General features: G+C 38.3%; 2 protein-coding genes across 5 annotated transcripts in view; one reads left to right on the top strand and one right to left on the bottom strand.

The window, feature by feature from the left end:
- The first annotated feature begins 63 nt into the window (after window positions 1-63).
- ASTE1 (asteroid homolog 1) lies at window positions 64-9,841 on the top strand. The gene is made up of 5 exons (XM_084902147.1): window positions 64-282; window positions 1,684-3,005; window positions 7,662-7,872; window positions 8,961-9,020; window positions 9,707-9,841. Exons 2-4 carry the CDS (start codon window positions 1,701-1,703, stop codon window positions 9,008-9,010), a joined length of 1,566 nt encoding a protein of 521 aa, XP_084758273.1. The 5' UTR covers window positions 64-282; window positions 1,684-1,700; the 3' UTR covers window positions 9,011-9,020; window positions 9,707-9,841.
- Window positions 9,572-21,065, bottom strand: part of ATP2C1 (ATPase secretory pathway Ca2+ transporting 1) — a 96,971-nt gene continuing 85,477 nt past the window's right edge. For all 4 annotated transcript variants that reach the window (XM_084902120.1, XM_084902123.1, XM_084902122.1 and 1 more), the window contains 3 exons: window positions 20,291-20,432; window positions 18,927-19,051; window positions 9,572-9,891 (listed from right to left, as the gene is read on the bottom strand). In XM_084902120.1, the coding sequence (XP_084758246.1) occupies window positions 9,796-9,891; window positions 18,927-19,051; window positions 20,291-20,432 (363 nt within the window). In that variant the 3' untranslated portion in view covers window positions 9,572-9,795. The remainder of the gene's footprint in view (window positions 9,892-18,926; window positions 19,052-20,290; window positions 20,433-21,065) is intronic.

The following is a 21,065-nucleotide window of genomic DNA, read 5'->3' on the forward strand; positions in this document are numbered from 1 at the left end:
TGTCAGGGAGACGGCGCGGAGCATGCTGGGAAGTCGGGGAGGCGGCCGGGAGCCTGTCACCGGGCGGAAGTGTGCTCGGACTCCAGAGGGCGGGGAAGAGCGGCGGGCGCCGCGGGTCCCGCTGCTCTCGCCTGACAGCGGCCACTTCGGAGCGGACTGGCCGGCCTTCCTCAGGGACCTCGCGGCCAGCGCCTGTCCCCCCTGCGCAGTCCGGCGCCGCTGGCTCCAAGGACCCGTGCGCCCCGGTGACGTGCACCCGGAGACTTCCTGTCCCCGCTCCAGGTGCGGGGCTGTGGCTGCTGCGGGTCCTTGCCTGGCCCTCGGGCGTTTGATGCGGGGCTGGTCGGGCCGGAGCGGTGCGGGGGGGTATTCGGGGGGACCTGACAGGTGGGCTCTGCTGAGGGTCCCGCTGGCGGGTCGTAGGCACCCGGATGGCCGGTGTGGGAAGGCCTGTTGGAGGACTCGGATCAAACCACTTGTGCGTTTGCTCCTGCCCAGCGCGCCTTTGCTGGGACGCCTGTGCCAGGTCCCGTCCTTAGCTGAGGATGAGCTGACAGGGGTCTGTGCTGGCAGAAGCTTCACAAGACAAACTTTTAAAGAAATAAGCAGTATACGGGTGAAGTGAGTCAGATGCAAAGTGCAAGGGGAGGCCCCCAAACTGGACTCAAGATACATTTTTAATACACTATCTTTATTTTATTATTTTGTTACTCCTCACGAGAGGATATTTGTTCCGCTGATTTTTTTTTTTTTAAGAGTGGAAGAGAGTAAGGTGCAGAATGCAAGGGGATGCCCCAAAATTCTGTAATCAAGATACATTTTAATGCAATATCTTTATTTTTTTGTAGAGAAGATATTTTTTCCATTGATTTTTTTTTTTTTAAGAGTGAAAGAGGGAGGGAGAAAGAAAAAACCATATCAGATAGACACATAGCTTGGTTGTCTCCTGCACACGCCCTGACTAGGGCTACGAATCCAACCAGCAACCCAGATAAGTGCCCTTGTCCTGGAATAGAACCCATAACCCTTTGGTGTGCATGCCAACACTCCAACCACTGAGCAACACTGGCCAGGCTTAATGCAATATTTTTAAAAATAAAAATTAATGCAAAAAAATGTCCATGTTTGACAATCTCACGATTTTGTAACAGAACCATGCTGAGCCATTTTGGAACCTAAAGCCAAAGGGAAAACTGATTCTGTGACACACTCTAATTAACTGAATCCCAATGCTTTGTGATCTATATTAATTATGAGATTGAGAAGTATATAATTTTTATGGCTTATGACTTTCTACTCTGAACCCACAAAACAGATATTCTGTGTCGTGTGATGGTGACTATTTCCTATCTCAATATCAAATTCCACAGTTCTATATAGTGTGGCAATAGTGGACTTTGATTTTTCCTTAGAATCATTATCATTTGTATCCAAAGATCAAACACAAAACTGTGGACTCTATGCCTTGTAACACAAGGGAAAAGCAAAATAAAAGAATGAAAAAGCATTCATCTAGTTGGTCTCAACTAGATAAGAATTGAGAGGCTCACACCTAATATGTTGGATTTAGAGAGTTTTATATCATTTGTTGTTGATTTGCTGGTGCTGGAAAGAATGGCATGTTCCCCTGTAACCAATTTGTAACCAACATCAATTGAAAGTGTGTTCTGTTGTCTTAAACAGGAAAGTCTTCAGACATCATGGGCATCCGAGGACTAATGAGTTTTGTGGAAGATCACAGTAATGAGTTCTTCACTGACGTGAAGTTGCGAGACACCAGAATTATCATTGATGGCTATGCCCTCTTCCACCGGCTTTGCTTCAACTCACACTTGGAGCTCCGGTACGGAGGGGACTATGATGCTTTTGCAGATGTTGCACAAAACTTCTTCGAATCACTGTTTTCTTGTAATATATGCCCGTATGTTGTATTAGATGGAGGATGTGACATTTCAGATAAAAAGCTTACAACGCTGAAGGATCGAGCTAGAGAGAAGATCCAGGCGGCCCATTCCCTTTCTGTTGGTGGGAGTGGGTGTGTCTGCCCCCTTCTCACCCGGGAAGTGTTCATACAAGTTTTGATCAGGCTGCGGGTGCCTTTTGTCCAGTGCTTTTCGGAAGCAGATCGGGACATTATGACGCTGGCTAATCATTGGAATTGCCCTGTGTTGTCATCGGATAGCGACTTTTGCATTTTTGACCTGAAAGCTGGGTTTTGTCCATTGAATAGCTTTCAGTGGAGAAACGTGAACACTATTAAGGGCACACAGGGCCGTTACATCCCCGCCAAATGCTTTTCTCTTGATGCACTCTGCCACTACTTCAGCAACATGAACAAAGATCTACTCCCTCTCTTTGCGGTGCTGTGTGGGAACGACCACGTTCATCTGCCCATCATGGACACGGTGCTAAGTCAGGTGCGCCTTCCTCCTGGAGCTGCCAGTGCCAAGGGGAGGAGACACTACCGAATTGTGGGCCTTCTGAGCTGGTTGTCTCGTTTTACTGGCCCCACCGAAACACTAGATAATGTCCTGAAATATCTCCCGAAAAAGGATCGAGAAAATGTCCGGGAACTTCTCTGTTGTTCCATGGAAGAATACCAGCCGTCCCAGGTGAAGCTGCAGGACTTCTTCCTGCGTGGTACGTATGACTGTCCGGAGGCCTTGGGTCTGGGTGTGCCAGAATGGGTCCTCGTGGCTTTGGCCCAAGGTCAGCTGGCTCCTTTCGTCAGCGATGCCTTGGTGCTAAGACGGACCTTTCTTCACACACAAGTGGAAGACATGCAGCAGCCAAATGCCCACAGAGTATCTCTGCCCATCCGGCAAGTCATGTATGGGCTGCTTTCGAATAGCTCCGCATCTCTGGGGAGTGCACCCTTGAATGCGTCGCCTCCTCGGCCTTTGGCTTTCAGCGAAGTGGAAAGGATTAGGAAAAACATCAAAATATCGATTGTTGATGCCGTAAACCTGCCCAAGGATCACTCTGACTTAAGCAAATTGACTGAGGTGAGTGTAATACTAATGTAATTTTTGTAAAGCATTTTACAGGTTTCAGGGTGCATTCCTGCAGATTATCTCTTGTAACGTAACAAACTGAGGTTGGTTGCCATATTGCACCCATTTCTTAGCTGAGAAAGCGGAGCTCACGGTGGTAACTATGTGAGACCTCAGCCAGGGAGTGTCAGTGCCAGGACTCACACCTAGATCTTTGGTGCCAAATATGCCATTTCCCTGTACTTCCGTGGTCTGTGTTATCTCTGAAAGTATCAGTACTACTTTGCTGTTACTTAGCTATCCATACAATGGGGTTATGTGGCAAAATAATAATTAATAATAATAATAATAGGAAAAAAATTCTGAGCTACAAAAGAAAGTGTGCCTGAAGACATTGATAATACAAGGTTACTTACAACTTACAAAATACAATATTAATTACAAGTTACTATACTCAGGGACGCCCCAGGATGACTGGCAGTTTTGCAAGTCATTTTTATCATGCTAAGTAACACAGCTACTTCTCCACATTTCCAGGATACAAAACTAGAAACTTGACCATAGGTCAAATGCCAGACAGAAAGGATTTTTTTTTAACATTTTACCCACTCCCATAAAATTGAAAGCAACATTCTGAAGGATATTTTGTTGAAATTAGATCTCTACTCATAATAAAAATGGTGCTAAGAGATATGTCAAGTGGTCTTGTAAAGAGTTCTTCTCCCTTTACACCCTTGCTGATAGCTGGTATTTTTCTATCCTTTTAGCTATTTTGGTTATTGTGTAGTGGCATCATCAGATTTCTTATAATACACAGGGCAGTCCCCTACAGCAAAGAATTATCTTGCCCATAATGCCAATCCCTGCCTTACACGGCCTTCCGTTATTGACAGCTCAGGCAGAAGGAAACAAGATTCTCATCAGGTAGGTACGAGAGCCTCTTTGGTCATGGTGAATGACTGCTAGTGGGAACACAGGGTTTCTTTTTTTTAATATATTTTATTGATTTTTCACAGAGAGAGAGAGGGATAGAGAGTTAGAAACATCGATGAGAGAGAATCATCGATCAGCTGCCTCCCGCACACCCCCCACTGGGGATGTGCCCGCAACCAAGGTACATGCCCCTGCCCGGAATCGAACCCGGGACCTTTCAGTCCGCAGGCCGACGCTCTATCCACTGAGCCAAACCGGTCCCTGCCACAGGGTTTCTTTTTTGGTAGATGGAATGTTCTAGAATTAGTGATTGTTGCACAAGTTGAAATTTTAGTTCCCTCTCTATGCAGTGATATCATTTGGCTTCCCCTTGGCATAAGCTAATCAATTCTGTATTCAATTCTCATTAGCCCACAATAATTCTAAACAGTATCAAAAGCCACTTCAAAAGGGTGAATTTTATGACATTAATTATCTCAATTAAAGAAAGAAAAGGTCTCATTGACCTTCTTTCCCACAGGATCCATCCTTTCTTGTAACAATTCCGTAGACATCCCTTTGGAGGGCCCTGCAAAATACAAGGTTAATTACAAGTCACTGTACTCAGGGAAGTCCCATGATATGGTGTCCCACCATCTGGTGTTTTAGAGTTTATTCATACTTTAAGTCTAGATGCAGCTTTACAAGTCATTTTTATCATGCTAAGTAACACAGCTACTTCGCCACATTTCCAGGGTTACAAAACTAGAAACTTGACCATAGGTCAAATGCCAAGCAGAAAGGATTTATTAACATTTTACCCACACCAATAAAATTGAAATTACCAACATTCTGAAGGATATTTTGTTGAAATTACATCCTACTCATAACAAAAATGGTACTATGGTGGAGTTTTTCTGTTTTGTTTTTTTTTAATTTATGGCTTTGTTGAGAAATAATTGATGTGTAATGAAGTGCCTGTAGTTTAAGTGTGTACTTTTATGAGTTTTGATGTATGTTTATATCTGTGAATCCATCCTGCAATTAAAATAAGGAATATATCCATCACTCCTCTTGCCTCTTTGCAATTAATTCCTTCTTGAGTTTGCACATACGGTAGGGTGCTCAGAAAGTAATACAGCAATTTTCAAACCAACAGCACACTTCCATGTAAAGAACACCCAGAGGAAGACTATCAGCACCCCAGAAGCTTTCCCTCGTGTCTGGTTCTGGTCACCGCCCTTCATGCCCTCTGTAATCACTATCCTGACCTCTTAACATTTAAGAATTTTGACTGCTTTTATAATTCATAAAAATGAAATCATGCAGTATGAATTCTTTCACCTGGCTTCTTACATTCAATGTGGTGTTTGTGAGATTTATTCCTATCTTTGTGTGTAGTTGCAGAAAATTCATTTCTCATTGCTGTATATTTTTACAACTTGGGAATATATCAAAATAGTTTTCCCACTTTATAGCTGATGGACATTTGGGTAGTTTGCATTTTGGGCTATTATGAATAGTGTTATGAACATCTCAGTGCACATCTTTTAGTGAAAATATGAACACGTTTCTATTGCATAACTAGGAGTGGAATTGTTGAGTTATAGGATACACATATGTTCAGCTTGGAAGATATATGTCAAGTGGTCTTGTAAAGAGTTCATCTCCCTTTACACCCTTGCTGATAGCTGGTATTTTTTTTTATTCTTTTAGCTATTTTGGTTGTTGTGTAGTGGCATCATTTTAGCCAATTTTAGGGGTGTTAATTTGCATTTTTCTGATGACTTGAGCACCTTTTTATGTGTTCATTGGTCATTTTGACATTCTATTATATAAGTTTATGTTCAAAGACTAGAGCATTTTCCTGATATGTGTGTGTGTGTTGTTAAAGAGCATGTATTGTGAATAGCCTTTCCCATTCTGTGGGTTGTCTTTTAACTTTAGTATGTTTTGATGAATAGAACTTGTTAATATAGAAAAATTTAAATATTTATAACCTATGGTTATTACTTTTCTGAGTTAAGATCATGAAAATATTTTCTTTGCCTTTCATATTTAGATCAACAATCCACCTAGAATTGAGTAGTGTGATATAGGGATCAGGACATTTTTTCCCACATAGGAAAATCCAGTTGAGTCAGTGAGTTTTGGAGGCTGATTATATGCCTTGCAAAGTGGAGATGACAAGTGTTCTTCTCATCACTTAACTGTATGCAAAGTAAGGTGAAATTTTAGTTCCCTCTCTATGCAGTGATAACATTTGGCTTCCCCTTGGCATAAGCTAATCAATCAATTCTGTATTCAGCTCAATGCTAGCTCTCATTAGCCCACAATAATTCTAAACAGTGTCAAGTGCAAATGTGATTCCAGAGACAAATGCAGGTACGAATATAGGAACTTTGTGGTAGAATCTGTTTTTCTTAACATGATGTGGTAAAGATACTTTATCTGCTTTGTGCCAACTGTTGTAATAGAAAGTTTATAGTCTCATCTAATTCCCACAGTAAGTACATTTGGGAAATGTTAATTGCAGTGGACAGAGCACCACTCCAGCTAACCAACAAGTGGATAATCGTAAGGAGAAATGGAAGAGGGTCATTCTTGGGGAGTAAGGCAGTGTCACGACCAGCCTCTCTGGGCATCCCTGCCTGTGTGGCAGCTTCTTCTGCAGGCTTGCGCTGTCCATCCTCATGGGAGTTGTCACACTGGATAAAACCCAACCAGAATTAAGGGCTGTGCGCAGAGTTGTTTCCCTTTTGGAAGGGGATAAGGACTGGTGGGTTCCAAGGGACATTTTGTGTCACTCACTGTAATGCCCATTTTACAGTGGATCAGACTGACTATAGAAAAGCTCAGAAACTTGCCCAAGGCCGTAGAGTTAGTGAGGGACAGCATATCTTTGAAGTCAAGCTCAGACTCTGCATTGATCACAAGTTGTAACTTGGCTAGAGAATTCAGTAATGTAAGCATTTTAAGTCAGTAAATAATTCATGTATTTTCTTAGCCTTTAGTTGGTGTGTTTTTCTACCAGTTTAAAAGATTATAAAGGATAGTTTTTGTTTCATTTGTAAGTAGTTAATGCTACTTCCCATGGGGGAGGGGAGAGTTGATTATACTGTAAAGCACTTTACCTATCTCTAATTAAAATTTTTTAATCACAGTATTAAATTATTAAAACTAGTACTTAAAAATCATGATATAATGCTGTCATGCATTGATGATGAAACTATTTTGTCAATTACGAAGTGTATTATTTCAGTTTAACTCTTATTCTCAGCTGTCAACACACTTATTGACTACTAATTAGGTGTTTGGTGCTGAGAAATGTTTCAGACCTTCCCATGCTTTCAGAAAGTTAATAAAGAAATCCTTTTCTAGCTGCATGCAGACACTAGGAATGCAACTGTGTTTTTCTCTGAGTCAAAATTTAGGGGGTGGGTGTGAGGATTTGATTTTTAAGAATCTTCCCAAGTAACGTGCACTGAAGATGCTCAATCAGACCACTTGGAGGATGGAATGACATGAGCAAGGGCTGTGTTGTGTGAGAGTAGACGGTACTTTCATTCATTCAACCATATTTATTAAGCACCTTACTAACGTTCTAAATGCTTTGAATGTGACTGGCTGATTTTTTTACACAGGAAGATGAGAAACTAACACAGCAATTTCATTTGCATTAAAATCTCTTCATACTAAGGGGGAAAAAGACATTTCCCCAAGTAACTTGCAGGGTGCTTGATATATATTTTTCAGCTCTCCTCAGCTAGACGGCAGGCGCTTCTTTTGGAAACATTAAAGGTGAAACAGACCGTCTTGGACCCAATCCCTCCTTCTTTGAAGTTGCCCATCGCTGTCAGTTGCTACTGGTTGCAGCACTCGGAGGTCAAGGCAAAACTACATCATCTACAAGCCTTGCTGCTGGGGATGCTGCAGGGGCCCTTGCATGCCATAATCGACAGCCCTGGTAGGTATCTGGAAATTCCTTGTCTATTTTTCCATGTTACTTACATTTAACAGAAAATCTTGTGGTTTTTTTTTTTTTTAATCATGTATTATCTATTCCTATCAGTTGTATTAGAACTTAGAACTGGAGGTGCCAATACATTACCAATTTATTGATAAATGCTTTTGAGCACTCCCATGAGTCAGACTTAGTGCTGAAGGGCTTGACTTCACAGCAGTGAAGATGTACTGTTACCACCTAATCCTGTCACCTATGAAGCATGACAGGGTAATACATCAGTTGCATTTTATATTCCACCTTTTCTATTCTTTCCTGCTCCTATCAACAGTGCTACAGCAACATCAGCACTACAAACTTATTTAAAATTGCCCATTGGTGAAAGTAAACATTCATGCTTGTGCTGTTTTTTTTAATTTTTTTTATTTTCTCTTTTCTCCACTGCAAGTTTTCATTAGTTTGTAAGCAGTGATGGTAAAAGTAGTAACTTCTCTTTCTATTGGAAAAATATACTTTGAGGCAATTTTATCTGTGTTTCAATGTCAGGTGAAATCAATGTTGATGCATTGGAACAGTTCAGTTCTTGAATGGAATTATTCTCTCTAAAGATTATGAATGCTGTAACACTTCCTGTAAACATGTATAATCGTTAACACCCTCTAGAACAGTAATGGCATCATGGAGAAGGTGAGGCCTAATGCTGTCATCCATCTAATAGCATAGCCACTAGCCACATTTCAAGTGCTCAATAGTCACATATCACTAGAGGACTGCGAAGATATAGAGCCTTTCCACCATGGCACAAAGCTCTACTGGCTAATGCTCCTCTGAAATGTACTTTTTAAAGAAAGTTAAATGAAATAATGAACCAGCATAGACTCCAAGGAAGCCCAAAAGTGAGAGAAGCTGCCAGAAAGGGACTGTTGTTTTATTTAATGCAGAATAAGTAAGGCCCACCAATGGTTAAGACACAAGTTTAGGGCATTTCCTCTCATTGAATAATTTATGAAAATTTCCAGAGCACGAGCCTATTAAATTTTTCCTGAGTCCAACCGAAGGGGGATGTCAAGGGTCTGTTTCTTTTCTTTTAGGAATTGTGGACCTGGCACCCAGGCAGGCTCAGTGCCTTGCTGCTCGCTAGTTGGTAAAAGGTGGGCCTCTTTTCTGTTACCTTCAAGTTGGTCCGCATGTCATGTTGTATGCCCCTGCTCAAACAAAACTGCGGAAGGGCGTGGCTTCTGTGAGGAATACATACAGCGTTATTCTTTCCCAGGGCAGCCGTTTCTCGCCCTTGTCCTCGGTGCGGGAAGAAGTGATCTGCCACATTCTCCATGAGTCTTACTTTGTTTTCCTCCCATTAAACAGAAGTTAAAATGTGCTTTGAACACATGGGCTGTTTCTTTAAGTGCACTATAGCCAGGAGGTCTCCATGAAAGGAAGTTTGGTAGAAGAGAACAGTAAAGAGAATGACATTTAACAGTAATTTATGTTTTTCGGAGATAACTTTAGGGTCTGGAGAGTTTGATGCAGATATATTTAAGGTCAAGTGGAAGACCGGTGGAAGTGACTATTTTAAGGAAAAAAATAATTTGGCGTTGAGTGAAGTTAGATTGTCATTAAAAAGGCATTTCAGAATAATATTTGTTTATACAGCAAGGCTTTTATATTGACATTAAAATAGTAAAGAACCAGAAAAGAAAAGCACTTTGGTTATTTAAACCAATTTTTTCTTTATGGAATTTGAAGTTTTATATATATATATATATATATATGGAGAAACTTACAAACTGACACAGTATTTTAGGAACTACTGCCCTTGGGTTGTTTCCTTGTCTAGGTAAAGATCTGCGGAAGGATGGTGCTAAGATGTTGTACGAAGAGTTCCAAAGAGTGAAGGAGCAGACGCAGCCAAGCCCGAGACTGGATTTAGACACAGCTCACGTCTTCTGTCAGTGGCAGAGCTGTCTGCTGATGGGGATGTATCTGAATCAGCTGCTGTCCACGCCTCTCCCAGAGCCAGACCTAACTCGGTGAGCACCAAGGGAAACTAGTTCAGATGACTGCACACAGAAGCAAATACCTTTATTTACATTTAAAGCAAAGAGGTTATGTTTAAAAATTAATCTTAGGATAATTGGTCTTGGAACACTATGATAGCTAAAGAGCTGGAAACAAGAAAAATATTAAATTATTTCTATATTCTCAAAGAAAATTAGATCCAAAGTAATAAAAAGAGGCAGTTGTTGGATGTAATTTGTTCCCTCATTCCTTTTAAGTTTGTTCAGATGTCACGTTATAAAAACTTTTTCTGACCATCCTACTGAAATATTACTACTGTCTACTTCAGGTCACTCTAGTCCTATTACTCTTGTATTTCATAATTGCATTTCTTACCACGTATTGTTCATTCATTCATTCAAATATTCATTAAATGCCTACTTTGGTCTTTATTATAATGAACAAAACATTTTTTTAAAAAAATCCTCTGCTGTCTTGGAGGTTTTATTCTAGTGAGATGATTATTAGATGCTTAAATGGATTTTTATCTCGGGCTTTTCTTTGCCCGAGAGGCAGCCTGTATGCCAGGAAGTGAGTATAATGTCTGACTATGGAAATGAGTAAGAAAGAAATGAAAGCAGTGTGTGGGCCAAGGAAAAGTGGTAGGATCAGTGGGTTAGACATCCTGGTGGTTGTCCATCAGGAGGTACTTACTAGGATTGAATAAAATAAAAGGGAGATGGTTAGAAAATGGAATTGAGATTATATATAAACTTTATCTCCACTTGAATGTAAACTCTAGGAGGGAAGGGACTTGTCTATTTTACATACTGTTGTTGTCCCCATACCTAGCATATTGTAAGTGTACAAATGGTTAACTATAGAGTGATATATAGAGGCATGCAAAATATGCTGATGTGGCTTTAAATGTTTCATGGTGAAAAGGTTCCTTAGCAGTGAACAGTGTTGTTAATATATTTCTGGGCCTCATGTGTGAGCTAACCCTGGAACCCAAGTAAGATTAATGACCTTAGACCTATGGATACTTTACTTCTGGCCTTTAATAATTTAGGTAATTTTTGACTGGATCCTCTCTTGTTGCCAGAAATCCATTTAAAACAAAACAAAACAGGATAAACAAGACCAAACAGTTCTCTTTGTGATTTCAGTAGAGGGTTGTTCTTGCATCTCAGCACTAAGGTTTTTTAAATGAAGGTTTTACATATTAAAATTGTGGCTCCCAGTTAATCCCATCTTATATTTATGAAGTAGGGTTTTAGTCCAAGGTGAATAATGACCTTTGCAAATGATGCCATTAAATTTCCTCTTATTTCAACAGACTACCTGTTTGGTTTATCAGAGGCATTTTTAATTCCTTTTATTTGAAGTGTTAAGAGGCCTGCTCAACTTTGGTCTTGTTGTAGAACCAGCAAGCATCCATCATTGAATGTAACGTTAAAAATATCATGAGCCAAGACGTAATCTTTTTAATAACAACTCAGTTTCTTCCTTCAAGGAACAGATTATTCTTAAGTAATTTTAATAATGACTTTGAAGAGCTCTCAGTGTTTTCAGATGCATTCGTTGAAACCATAATGACATAAAAGATAAAATGACATAATGGTGGTGTCCCAGCGACTGAACCTCAGCTTTAACACCCTTCCTCTCTCCCCTGTTGAATAGGCTGTATAGCGGAAGCCTGGTGCATGGACTATGCCAACACCTGCTAACATCAACCACTGTAGAAAGTCTTCTGAGCATGTGTTTTGGGGCAAGGCAACTTTATGAACACCTATTCAATGCCACAAGGTCATATGCCCCTGCTGAGTTATTCCTTCCAAAGGGTAAATCAAATTCTAAAAAGAAAAAGAAAAAGAAACAAGGTGCCAGCTGGACAAAGAACAGAGGAGAAACCCTCTCAGACATCAGATGGTGGTATGAGAGTAGCAATCGGTTTGGGCTATTAATGGTTGAAAATCTGGAGGAACATACTTAGGCCTCAAAGTTTGAATAAATTCAATCTGCAACCAGATGTATTATTCTTACTTAAAATTTTTCTGTTATCTGCCTTGAAATGATTAAATTTTTTCTTTAGAACTAACCTGTTAGGGGATAAACATTATAATAGATAATCTCTGAATTCCAAGACATTTTGTATTCTGCTTTTATACAACGTGATTTAACACATAAGCCTGTTTTGTCTTCCAGACGGAAAGTTTAGTGACTGTCAAGGTGCTCAATGTGTTAAGAAACTTCTGTATTCCTTACATATATTTGAAAGTGTATCTGTACTTCTCATGTTCAGATGCATTCGTTGAAGCCATATTAATGATGGTGTCCTAGCGACTGAACCTCTGCTTTTACACCCTTCTCTCTCCCTCCTATTGAATAGGTTGTATAGTGGAAGCCAAACACAAAACTATATACCTCTAAGTCACATGTGTCAAACACAAGGCCCGCGGGCCAAATCCAGCCCGCCAGGCCTTGCAATGTGGCCTGCACCGCGCTGTCATCACTGCACTCTGCTGTCAGTTTATGACATTGTCAGTTTATGACTGTTCAGTAAACCATTCAGCCGGGCGATTTAGGCTGGATTTTAGATTTTGGTCCCTTCTCTGATTGAGTTCGACACCCCTACTCTAAGTACTTAGTAAATGAGACTATGGCAGGGTTGATTTGTTGAGTGCTTTAGATATACTCCAGGTTTTACAGCAGAGGTTGAAATCCAAACAGCCCCAACAAAATAAAAAACAAGCATCGTGGTCTAGAGAAGGAGGAAACACTAAGAAGAAATTATGCAGCAATAACAGAATCTATTATTACTATTTTAGGAAGAGTGCATAGGGGTCCTTAGTAAGGAAGTATGTAATCTCAATCAATCTCTCTCCCTCCCCCCACTTGGAAATTCAACCAACCAGGAGTTCGACTGCTCTCTATGCAGTGCACTAACCACCAGGGGGAGGTGCAGAACAACAATTGTCCCAGCCAGCAGCTGGCAGCTGAGGAAGGGAGGCCCCAGCTGGCAGCTGCTAGGGACCCTACCCGTGCATGCATTTCGTGCACTGGACCTCTAGTGTAAACATAAATTTTAAAGGTCTTTCATGATAATTGACCAAGAGTAAAAGAATTCAAAATTAATTACAATTTTAGAAAATAAAGACCTCTGTAGCTAGAAAGATGCTACAATCGCCTTTTTCTCCTGTTTACACAAATGAATCCATGATTATGCCTGTAACCCTATTTGTAAAATGGGATCAGAATAGTTCAAACGATGACCTACAGATAAAATGACATGTATCTTTAAGTTACATAGAACAGTGCCTGGTACTAAAAACATGCAATAAATGATTTTTACATCCATCCATGAAAACCAAGAGCAAAGCAAGGGATCTGGGGAAAGTGAGAGTGCTGAGTTGAAAAATCAAGGCACCAGAGGTTGCAGAGCTAATAGAATTTTGCAGATGCAAAGGAGGTCAACACTATCAACTCTGGCTGAGATGAGGACCGGAACATGAGAATGTTGAGCAGTTTCAGCAGAGCTGTTAGGCTGAAGCCACACTGCCGAGTGCAGAGGTGCCAAGAGAATGTGAATAGGCGGCCAAGCTCAACCTGAGAAGAATGAAAAAAAGACAGAAGGAATTGTGCCTATGTAAGGAGGACTTGTGCCCTTCCTGCCCTTTTGTCTTATCAAGGCGTTTTCTGCAGTGCTTTAAAACCCAATTTGAAAGATCACTGGATGTATTTAAAAATAGGAAAAAACTAAGAGCAGATCTTATCACTTTTTAATGTCCTCTTCCTGCAACTGCCAGGATTATTTCCTGGCCCTACAGGATAATCCTAAGGAAGAGGTTTCCAGAGTTCTCTGGGTGCCCCCCTCTAGCATAGGGGTGTCGAACTCAATCAGAGAAGGGGCCAAAATCTAAAATCCAGCCTAAATCGCGGGCCGAATGGTTTACTGAACAGTCATAAACTGACAATGTCATAAACTGACAGCGGAGTGCAGTAATGACAGCGCGGTGCGGGCCACATTGCAAGGCCTGGCGGGCTGGATTTGGCCCGCGGGCCTTGTGTTTGACACATGTGCAGCACATGCTGTTTGGCTGGCACAACATGAACCCAGGGCAGCACCTGGAATGTAGTCACCCTCAAGACCAGGCAGGAGAGAAGGACACTCTCACTAGTACCTACTCTAGTGTCCTTAGTGCTTTTCGCAAGGTGTTGTGGGATATATATTGGACAGATATATTAATAAGATGCCTCCCACTTTCTGCAACAACTGTATTAGCCATACAGGACAAGTAGCTATGGCATTTCTTTCCAGTTATGAAGAATGTTAAAATTCAAGCCCATCTAGCTATAAAACTTCTAAGATGAGAACCATATGCAAAAGAGATTTTAAAATTGAGAGGCACCCTAGCCAGGTTGGCTTAGTGGATATAGCAGTGGCCTGCAAAAAAGGGTCCTGGGTTCAATTCTAGTCAAGGACGCATACTTGGGTTGCAGGCTTGATCCTTAGCCAACATCAGGGATGTGTACAGGAGGAAGCCAGTCAATTTGTTTCTCTCACATCAATGTTTCTCTTTGTCTCTCCCCCTCCCTTCCACTTTTTCTAAAAAATCAGTGGAAAAATATCCTCAGGTGAATAAAACAAAATAAATAGATAAAAAGCAAGCTCTGACTGATTTGGCTCAATAGCCCCATGGGGATGAGTTAGGGAGGTAATCCTATATAATAAAAACCTAATATGTTGTGTCCAATCATTCATTCAACCATTCGACCAGTTGCTATGACATGCACTGACCACAAGGGGACAGATACTCTGACCGGTAGATTAGCTTACTGCTGGGGTCTGGCCAATCAGGACTGGGCGAGATGGGCCGAACACACTGTGGAGCCCTCCTGCAGTCCCTCCCTTGCCCCAATTGTGCACTGGTGGGGTCCCTTGACCTGGCCTGTGCCCTTTCTAATCTGGGACCCCTTGGGTGATGTCAGGGAGTTGGTTTTGGCCAGGCCAAGGGATCCCACTGGTGCACTAATCTGTGCACCGGGCCTCAAGTGAGAAAATAAATTGTTTCCCTAACTTGTAACACCTCTAGCTAATTCATGAGCCACCAGATCTGCTCCATGTAGACACTTATAAATTCTAATGCAAATTCTATCTTGCTATAATATGGATAAATGTGAGAATAAAACATAAAAACATACTTATTTTTAACTTCATAAAACTGATCTAATAATGCTTAAATATAAGGTTTATCATATCTTTCCTATCAGACCTATATTTTCCATAACCACTTACTTGGCAGGGAGGGCTGCTATATATCACTCCAAGAATAATATTTTCTAAGATTCACATAATTTCTTTTATACTATGCTTCTAAGATGCAGATTTCATGAAAAATAGCAAAATGGTCAAGGCATTACAATATTTTCTGTATGACCATAAGATGGCACCAAACTATCACTTCTCAACTAATGTGGAATTCAGTATACTTAGCATCGGAAGGCCTGAGTAGAAAATTATTTTGAACAGAGCTAAGTGGATATGTTTGTTTTTTGTTTTTTTTTAATAAACTGTTTTTAAAAGCATATTTTGTTTAGAGTTCAAAAGCTGGAAATACTCAGAACCCAAAAATAGACCTCTAGGCTCAGGTAGAAAAATGTGCCCAATTTCCAGCACTGTGTATTGTTAAAACTGTGAGATGCGGTTTCTACTCAGAGGGTTACTAAATAGAACAGTGCAATATTGCTGAAGAAATAACGGTCCACCAGCAATCAGGACGATGGGGGCCAGCCAGCCAGGGAGGGACCTTGGGAGGTTGGCTGTGGGAGAGCACTGACCACCAGGGGGAAGCTCCTGTGTTGAACGTCTTCCCCCCTGGCGCATCATAGCTACTGGCTGATCGTCAGTTGGGCATAATGGTCACTTAGGTTTTTACATATATAGATTAATATCAAGGATTGGTTAACTATTATCCAATTATTAACAATAACAAACTCTGAAAATCAAAATCCTTAAAGAGGCAATAACCATATAAAATACTATCTGAGCTCAAGGACACCTAATTATTAGGATGGTATGTCTGTCTGGTCACTTACCCATTAGGATTTCTATTTACCCACATCATATTTTAGTATGCAAATCAGCTAATGTTTGGATTGCAGCTTAGTCTAAAAAGGCATTTCAAAGATCTCAAAATGCCAATGTCAAGGTAAACTGCCAGTAAAATGTGTGCTAGAATCATTTTAATGTTAAATAATATTTAAAATAAATATGCATTACTATGTTTCATGAAACAGCTTGGTAACAATTATATCCTCTGCTAAGTGTGTCCATGAGCCACTCTAGGGCACAGATGCCATCACCTTCCTATTCCTAGTGTGCTCCAGTTACTAAATAAAAGTTTTTGGGTGAGTCATATGTGGAAGTAAAATGCTCATGAATTACCAAATGACAAAGGCAGAAAGCAAGGTAAAGTTAATTAAGGTTCTTAGATAAGATATTTATTATTGTTGTTACCAATTCATTTCATTGAGAACCTATTTTAAGTGTGACCAATACTCCCTGTATGTCCTACATAAAAGAGATAAAAATTTAAAGAATTTCAGAAAGACTACCAATGTAAAAGATGTACCTTGCATAAGTATGAAAGGTAAAAAAAAAAAGTGTTGTATCCTGTTGAGTGTGGCCACAGCTGTTAAATAAAGTCTGTATGCTCAGGTGGGTGGCGAGAGGCTTAGGTTGTCCGGTTTCTTTCTGTTTCCTCTCTGGATCGTGAAATAGTAAAACGTTAGAGAACACACTTAAGCCTTGTTTCTTTGCAGCCTATTTTAATCATCTAAGAACTATGAGTTATTTCAGTTCCTTTCTTTACTTCCCTGATGTTTAATCACTTTGGGGCCAAATAACTTCATGAGGTAGTCTAACAGCAAAATATCAAGTAATTTAGTATTATTAGGAACTCTAGCAAGTCCTAGGACTGAAAAATGAGGTTAAAAAAATAAAAATTTAGACACTAAAGCATTTAAATTACCCATGCTAATTTGGATAATACACTATTGAAGACATATATAGAAATATCCTAATCTGTTATTGCACTATGGAAAACTGAAACCTGGATATAGTGGATCTGTACCGCACATTTCAGTTCTCTTTACAGATTCTACGTAATATGAGTACTGCCTGATTTCTGTTATCTTAAAAACCATATGTTTTTAATATTAACAATCCCAACTGCAAGGTCATTAACTTATGAAATTTTTGTTGTTGTTGTTCAAAAACCAAACAACAGAATAGGCATATTTATTTCATACAAATTATACTCTGAACCTACAATGCCAAAGCAAAAGACTCAATATATATTTCAAGTCTTTATAATAAATAAGAAAAGTCATTATAAAATTTAGGAGTGAGAAATCATGTCACTAAAAAGAAAACTAATTAGACAATGGCTTTCTTGTTCTAGCTAAGGAGATCTGACTATTGAGTCTTTTTTCTTTTGGACTACTGAGCCTTAAAGGGTAAAGCAGACTAAACTGCAAATGTCTCAGTCTTTATATTCAACTGTTTCACTAACAAGGACTGAAAGTATAGATATTTTCCCTATTATTGATAATAACATTTTAGTGTTAACATTCGCAGCTTAATATTGGTGATAAAAAAAAAAAAAAAAACTATACTGGTTTATCCTGAAAGTTTAGAAAATAAAGAATAATTATAAAATATAAAACTCACTTGCTTCAGGAAGAATTAAACTCCAAATTTAAGAGCCATTTGTTTCAGAAAGAAAGTCAACAGGAAAATGGATGTGTAATTTTGAATGTCTGGCCCAAATTTGTCATATATTCTAAATAAATTACCTATACCTCATCAAACTATCCTAAAAACTGATGGCAATACAAGAGCAAGCCTATCAATTTCTCTAGCATACCCAGTGAAAAGAAGGCAGGAATAAGTAGGCCTGACAGGCTGCAGACAAATGAAGAGCAAGGCCAGCATGGAACCTTCCACACAGACCCTGGTTCTGAAACCACCTGTTTGGTCTTAAGGCATTTTTATTCTTAAGTATAAAACTCTAAACTTCCTAAGAGAGATACTTAAAAGGACATTAAAAATAAATTCAGTTATTCAGGTATGCTACTTGAATTTATATATAGGGGATGACAAAATAGTATCTGACAAAGTGTATATTTATATTTAACTCTAAAAGAAGACATTACTTGTAAATTTTTTGTAAATTTAAGCCAAATCAGTCTTAAATATTTTTAAATTTTCAACTGTTAACTACACACATGACTAATCTAACTAGTATGCCATTGAGAGCCCTATATTAATTTTGATATACCAAAGACTAATAGCTGGGGGGAAATAAGCAACCAGTTATATTTACTATGAAAAGCAAACATTTACTTCAAGTTGCAGTATAGGCTTTTCAGTCACAAAAAGAAAGAAAAGAACAGTGATCTGACAGTGGTCACATCCTGTGCAAAAAACGTGAGATACAAAAATGGTAACACAAGGTATCTGAACTGCTTACATTGCAGAAAAAAAGGAAATATAGTAGCTGAAATATGGCACTCCTGGGAATCAACTTCTAAACTGAACAGAATGCCTTTGAAATGATTAAATTTATTTGTGTATTAGTAAGAAAGCCCCACCACCATAAATAGTACAATATTTAAAAATTAAAAAAAAATATTTATATCTATCTAAGATAGACAGTGTATTTGTATTGTTAGACCTCTTTAAGTGGTTTAGGTTTCACCGTGTTTTTTTTTTTATTTTATTAAATAAATGCCCATATGCTTTATAAAGTTCCCCTCAATCTCAAAAGCCAATTTAAATCAAGGAATGTGTTATCAAAGTTACATAATTTCATTTGGGACTGTCAGCAGGTTAAAGTCTTCAATCAAGTCTTTAGCATTAATGCTTATTTTTAGTCAATGGAAAGTTAAAAAGTTCTCAAATCTTCATTATCCTCTTGAATTTGCCCTTCTAAATGATCCTCAAACTGCAATTCCTAGTTTGCAAAAATAAAAGAATGCAATATGCATCATACTTCAAGAAAAGACGACGATGTTGAACTAACATGCTTCTGAATCTTTTCCCTGCTCCTCTCAACTTTCTTTATAATTTCCGCCACTATGCACACTGATGAGGTGAGACCCAAAAGAAACAGCAGATCTGCAAGAGAAAATAAATTGGGTTTTATAATTCTTTGCAACTTAATAGCTTACATTTTTCTAACATTTTATCACAGGTTTTAAAATACAATGTTTCAAACCATTCCATGAGGTATCATCAGCCTCAGCATAAAAATAAGGAAAGTCAGGCTCAAAGTTATTAAGTGACTTTTTCAAAGTCACCTAGCTTTGAAAGGCAGCAGCCAGAGAACTAGGGCCCAAATCCTGACTACTTTCCCTAAACCACAAATAACCTCATAACCATACCTTTCACAGCAACACAATCAAGAGTTTTCTATTTAATAGATCACACAGCCTTTTTAAAAGGCTCTTCAAGCAGTGCTAAGTAGCCTCATTAAAAAACATCTATATAAAAATTATTCAGAAATTTGCACTTATTTCATTTGAAAGCCTTGGAGAACTCATCTTTAAAGACCATGTCTTTACAACAGTATTCAAACCAACTCTTATTTACTACTTGAGAAATTGCTGTTGTCTTCTTAAAATTCCACTCTTTTTTTAAGAGGAAGGAATGTGAACAAAAGTTAAAATATTGACATTAGTAAACTTGTTCATTTTTAAGGTAAATTTAAACTTATAATAAAAATGTATAACTCATTTTCATAAATATCTAAATTAGCTTAAAAATCCAAGAATTGAAAGTAGCATTGCCATAAATACATCAGTCCTCACACTTACATAGGAAGATAAATTTTTAAATGTATTATACATAACATTTAATGCACATTACGTGAAAGGGTGAAAGGATAATATCTATCTTCCACATAATCTTAATACAATTTTCTGCTTTTAGGGTCAGACTATTATTTGATAAAATAAGACTTACAAATTAGCAAGTAAGAATAGTGAAATATTCTTTTAACTATTGAAATCGTAATTTTCTAGAAAAGCAATTAGGTTTTCAGCGAGTTTAAATATAATCTCTTCTTCACATAAGGTTGAAAAGTTATAAACAATTACTTTTTAACAAGTTTTGATATGCTACATTTCAGAAAACCCAAATATGATTTTGATAATAACTTATGAAAAATTGAAAGAAAAAAATTACAAAATATTTTAAAGCCTAAAATATTTCCAATTAAAAAAGAGAGTATACTTTTTCAAATCAAGTCATTAATTTACTTATTTCACTTTTCAAGAGAAAATTTTTATTAGAACAAATGCATTTAAAAATACAATTCATCTAAAATACATAAATTATAAAGAACATCTGCTTTACCCAGTATACTTAGGCTCTCGGTTTGAAAAACTTTCTGAAGTGGAGGAAAGTAAATAACTAATAACTGTCCCATGATGGATCCAAGAACTGCGTAGCAAAACATTTTATTACTGCAGAGTCCAATCTCAAACACAGACTTGGTCTGTTGGCAAAGCAAAGTTTGATTATTACACCTTGGTCACAGAAAAAACTATTATTACATTCCCTTCTAATTTTTTAGTAAGTTGGATTTAATGCTACAATGGCAGTACCATGAAATCTCTTAATTTTAACTATTACTTTGGAATAATTCGGATGAATAAAGGTACATTTTAAAGTAACTTTTCTTTATCAAGAAAGGGCTTTCTTTAAGAGAGTGCTGTTATATATACATTTTTTAAAAATAAAAATCAATAGAAACTATTTTATCATTCCAAAATTCAAAAAAATTTATTGTATATGATTATTCTAAGTCATTTATATTCATTCATTAAGGTAGATTAATCTAAAAACCTTTCTTGAAGAATGGACCTAGTTTATATGTGTATTGAAAAAGTAAAGCTGACTTTCATAAAATAAAAAATGAATAATATAGCATCTTCAAATTTACTCTAATGATAATTCACTTGGAAAGTTCTAGCATAGCAAACGATAACAGATATAGTTAAGGATTCATAAAGTGCTCTAAAAATTAAACGAATAGTCAGGCCTCAAATGGAACTATAATTCAAAAAATATATATGCTCTGAAAAACTACCACTAGGTTTTAGCTCATTATTTCCTAAAAAAGCACTTC

The sequence above is a fragment of the Pipistrellus hanaki genome (assembly GCF_964339955.1).
Source record: "Pipistrellus hanaki genome assembly, chromosome: 13".
Lineage (NCBI taxonomy): Eukaryota > Metazoa > Chordata > Mammalia > Chiroptera > Vespertilionidae > Pipistrellus > Pipistrellus hanaki.

Bases quoted from the DNA above. Each gene is read 5' to 3' on its own strand.
- ASTE1 (XM_084902147.1), top strand. From the start codon at position 1,701: ATGGGCATCCGAGGACTAATGAGTTTTGTGGAAGATCACAGTAATGAG. The intron at 3,006-7,661 runs GTGAGTGTAATA...TATATTTTTCAG, and splicing joins ACTTAAGCAAATTGACTGAG to CTCTCCTCAGCTAGACGGCA. The intron at 7,873-8,960 runs GTAGGTATCTGG...CTTTTCTTTTAG, and splicing joins TGCCATAATCGACAGCCCTG to GAATTGTGGACCTGGCACCC.